Here is a 4209-nt window from a genome sequence, read left to right on the forward strand (position 1 = left end):
ATATTTTCTATTTTTAATATCATTATTTACATTATAACACTAATTCGTATTGAATGAATTTAAATTAGTTCAAAGTGGCAAATATATATTTTTTTCCTTTCATGGTCAATTTTATAGTCATCAAGTCAACAGTCAATGAAGTCCTCCTGCTGTGTGCTCTCTTCATTCACCACAGAATTTATTGTTACTCACAGCACAAACTGAAGGCAAGCTGCCAGCTCACTCCAAGATAAGGACTTTGCTAGGCTACACATTATCCAGGCTAGAAAATAAAGTGAAGTGTTTTAGTTTAAAAGGCTTTTCAATTAAGGATCCTGCTGAGTTCAAGGCTTTTTCTGGAAGCTGCTAATGCCAGCGATGGATTTAATTAAATGAAGAAAACAATCTTATCCACAGCAGCTAGAATTGTCACCACTTCTGAATACAGAGGACTTAGATGATAGAGCTCAAAACAAGAGTTTTATGGCATCGTTTGGACATGAGAAGAGCTGTGCTCACAGTGAGGTGCCAGTAATGCCTCAATTGGATGCCAACTCCATATTCCTTACTGTGATGTTCTGAGTGTAATCAGGATGGGGATGGCACCAGCTGAGAAGAATTCATTTTTAAAAAGTGTGTATGTGTGTGTTTACATCTGTGAACACACATACACACACACACATATATACAACACAGAGTCTGCTAGAGACTAGACAAAATGAATTTCACACCTCAAACAATGGTCAAAGCATTGCAAACATAGACTAGAAATATTATATGAGTATTTCTGATCTACCTGAGTAATCTGGACTCCTGAGGAATGAGGACTAGAGATGAAATAACAATGCTAAGCCTGATAATTTTCACCACAAATATGACAATAATCCTAGAGACCATATCAACAAAAGTGCAGAATTTAAAAGTATCCATTGGTGCATGTGTGCACGCGTGCCAATTCTAGGACTTGAACTAATAGCCTTGAGCTCTTATGCTCAAGGCTAGTGCTCTACTACCTGAGCCATACCTCCATTTTCAGTTTTTGCTGGTTAACTGGAGGTAAGAGCCTCTCAGATTTATCTGTCCAAGATGGCTTTGAAACAGGATCCATAGACCTCAGCCTCCTGAGTGGTAGGATTACAGAGTGAGCCACAGGCACATGGCTTCACAAGATGTTGTTTAAAGACAAGAAATGACAGAAACAAACTATTCCAATCAAAGGTACTCACTGGAAATCTAACTACAGTCACATCTGTTTTTGTGGCCTCCACCAGGAAATCCATCCAGAAGTCCACGAGTTCTTGTTTGGCCACGGGCTGTTCTGTAGTCAGTTTTGCAAAATGCTTATATATCAAAATTGTCTCCACAATAGACTTGAGGTACCTGAGAATTAAAAGAATTAAAAGAATCACAACATATATCAGAACATATAAATTTGGACCACCTGTCCCTATGAGCCATCTTTAATTATAGTTTATAAGTGAAATCAATAATTACATATTCATATTCATCAAATTATTCATTGTTATATAATGTATCTTTATATACATTTAGAGCTCATAAAATTTAACAAAATAGGCTTTATCTTCATTTCAGTGATGAGGAATCTGAGATTTATAGGGTTTAAGTCAACTGGATTAGGCCAATTATCTTCTTATGTGACTATAATATACCTACAGTCTATCAAGTAAAGAATGGGGGGAATGCATTTGCTTTAAAATATGTGCCTTTAAGGAAGCTTTCTGAAACAGACCCTACCTAAGAGATTGGTTTGCTCTGAAACAACAGGTATTCTATAGTATACAAAGATAAGGAAAAGCTTAGGAAATATGAAGAGCAAGATAATGACACATGATAATGGCTAAGTAAGTACTTTGTAGACCATAAACATGTAAGTTAACTGGCCACAAATATTGTTAATGGAACAAAGGCATTGCCTTCTGGCAGTTTTTACTATTTCATAAGATGGTATCTGTTTTCTTGCTAACAGAAGTCAAAATACCTAAAGCCAAAGCTTTCTGCTGTGTCTTAGTTTCCTTCTCTGTTATTAGAACACTCATGGGAACAAAATAGAGCATTTTACTAAAGATATTCAGCTACCTCTTTTCAATTGGCTATACTGGTAGCCAACCTATTGACTCATCTACTCTATATCATTTTCTGACATCATGCTGTTAATACAGTCTCTGTATTAACAGGTTGTGCATGGTGTCATGGAGGCAAATGCATACAAATATAAATAAATATCAGTGGCAATATGACTAAATTGACACCACTAAGCAAGTCAGTCAACATCAAAAGGCCTAATTACGTTTTTATAGCATTAATCAAGGCATATTGTATTCATAAATTGTTTTGTTAAATGGCAACTCCTTTTTACCACTATTTAAAGATAATAATAAAATATCTAAATATCTAAAATAAAATTAAAGGACATCAGAAATAAGAAAGAAGGGACTTGGGCATGAAGTCATTTTTAAGTCAAGGTCTGCTCTATCTGCAGATGTGATTGCTATAGGAATGTTTCCCAGTTGGATAAAAGGGCTGGAGAGGCGCCCTAGGGAGGTGCTAAGACACTGTACGTGGCTGTGTGGACTCTGAGGAGAGAACACTGCAGCCCCTGAGCGTGACAAGAGCTGACACTGGATGGCTGAGGGAAAAATCTTGTTTGCTGAGTCAAGAAGGTGGACTTTAGCCCTCAGGCTGTGAGGAGCCATTAAACTGTATTGATTGAAGGATTTCAGTGGAGGAGAAAGGTCAGACTTGCACTCCTAGTGTTACAGGGAAAACTAAAGGAGTCCTGACTGTGAGGAAGTCCTGCAGGAAGCCATGAGGCCCATCCTGTGTGGCCATCTCTTCAAAGGCTTCCAGGATGAGGCCAGTCAGAGCCTCTGCGTGGAGCTTCTCTGAAAATATCCCTTTTCTGCATCTTTGTTCATCTTTTCAAGACTTCATAGGTGATGTTCAATCATTTTATGGGATACACAAAAGTGTTAATATTGTTTTTCCCAATGGCCTTAAATGCACCTGGAAGTTTGTTTTCATCTCTCCACTACCACACAGATAATAAGAGCTGGGCTCATTCCAAGAACAATGTGACATCATAAAATAATCACACAGACATGGGAAACACTTCTGTATCTCTGGCATACTCCAAGTAAAAGGGAATGAAAACTATGAATGAGGCTTTTAAAACTAAGAAAACACGGATTTCCTGAAGGAACAATGGGCGTATGTGTGGAACACAGCCCAGCAAGTCTGAGATGGACTTGTGATCTCAGGTTCTAGATACGATCAGACTTGGAGGTACTACAGAATGTGTGGCCTTGGCCTGCTTCACATGAGTGACATTGGCCTAGCTGGCCCTGTACACTAAACAATGTGGAGGAAAGCCTACATAAGTGGCTGGTTGATCACCTTCTAAATTCATCAGACCTTATATTCTGCACAATTTCTTTATGGACCTGACATTTTTCTTTAAGATTCTGGATTTTATTCTAAAAATAAAATTATCTAATTATAGTTCAATACATAAAATATGGGTACACCGTGAGACTATTTATTTAGAAGAATTGTATAGACACATAAGAGTTTATTGTCACCATGCTGGTGTCTTCAGTTTGAAAAGCTTTTCTGATGCTTGAATGACTCTTAGGTGGTCATTGGCTAGGACACTGGCTCCCAGAAAAAATCCAACTTCCCAGTAGCTCTGCAGATTTTCCAAGTTTCCTTTTTTACCAAGAAGGCTACTTAGCTTCACCCCTAGAAAATGAAGCAGAAGTAGAATGTTACAAGAAAATGACACTAACAGGTATCTCTAAGTTTTCATTAAAAAGCCAAATTAAACTGGGTACCGATGGCTCACACCTGTAATCCTAGCTACTCAGGAGGCTGAGATCTGAGGATCATAGTTTGAAGCCAGTCTGGGCATTAAAATCCATGAGACTCTCTTTTTTAACTTTTTTTTGTGTGTGAAAATACTGTACAGAGGGGTTACAATTACATGGGCAAGATAATGAGTACATTTCTTATCAAGCATTGTAGCCCCCTTCTATGTTTCCCCTTCCCATCCCTTCCCATCCTCCCCACGCTCCCCCAATCGTCCCCCCTCCACCCCGCACCAAAGTTATAAAGTTCATTTTCGACATAATGACTTGTACATCTCATTGTTGCAATGGGTCCACCTGTATCCCTATTTAAACGATTTGTTTTTCCCCTTCCCCTCCACAAATT

At 38.3% G+C, this 4209-nt stretch overlaps 1 protein-coding gene across 1 annotated transcript; it reads right to left on the reverse strand.

Moving 5' to 3' along the window:
* Positions 1–1205: 1205 nt before the first annotated feature.
* LOC106002002 (mitogen-activated protein kinase kinase kinase 5-like) lies at positions 1206–3793 on the reverse strand (the record flags this gene model as incomplete). The annotated part of the gene is made up of 2 exons (XM_013036927.1): positions 1206–1359; positions 3579–3793. Coding segments are annotated over 2 exons (369 nt in total), but the record flags the coding sequence as incomplete, so codon positions are not given.
* Between the last annotated feature and the right edge of the window lie 416 nt (positions 3794–4209).

The sequence above is a fragment of the Dipodomys ordii genome, unplaced genomic scaffold (assembly GCF_000151885.1).
Source record: "Dipodomys ordii isolate 6190 unplaced genomic scaffold, Dord_2.0 Scaffold1773, whole genome shotgun sequence".
In the NCBI taxonomy this organism is placed as follows: Eukaryota; Metazoa; Chordata; class Mammalia; order Rodentia; family Heteromyidae; genus Dipodomys; species Dipodomys ordii.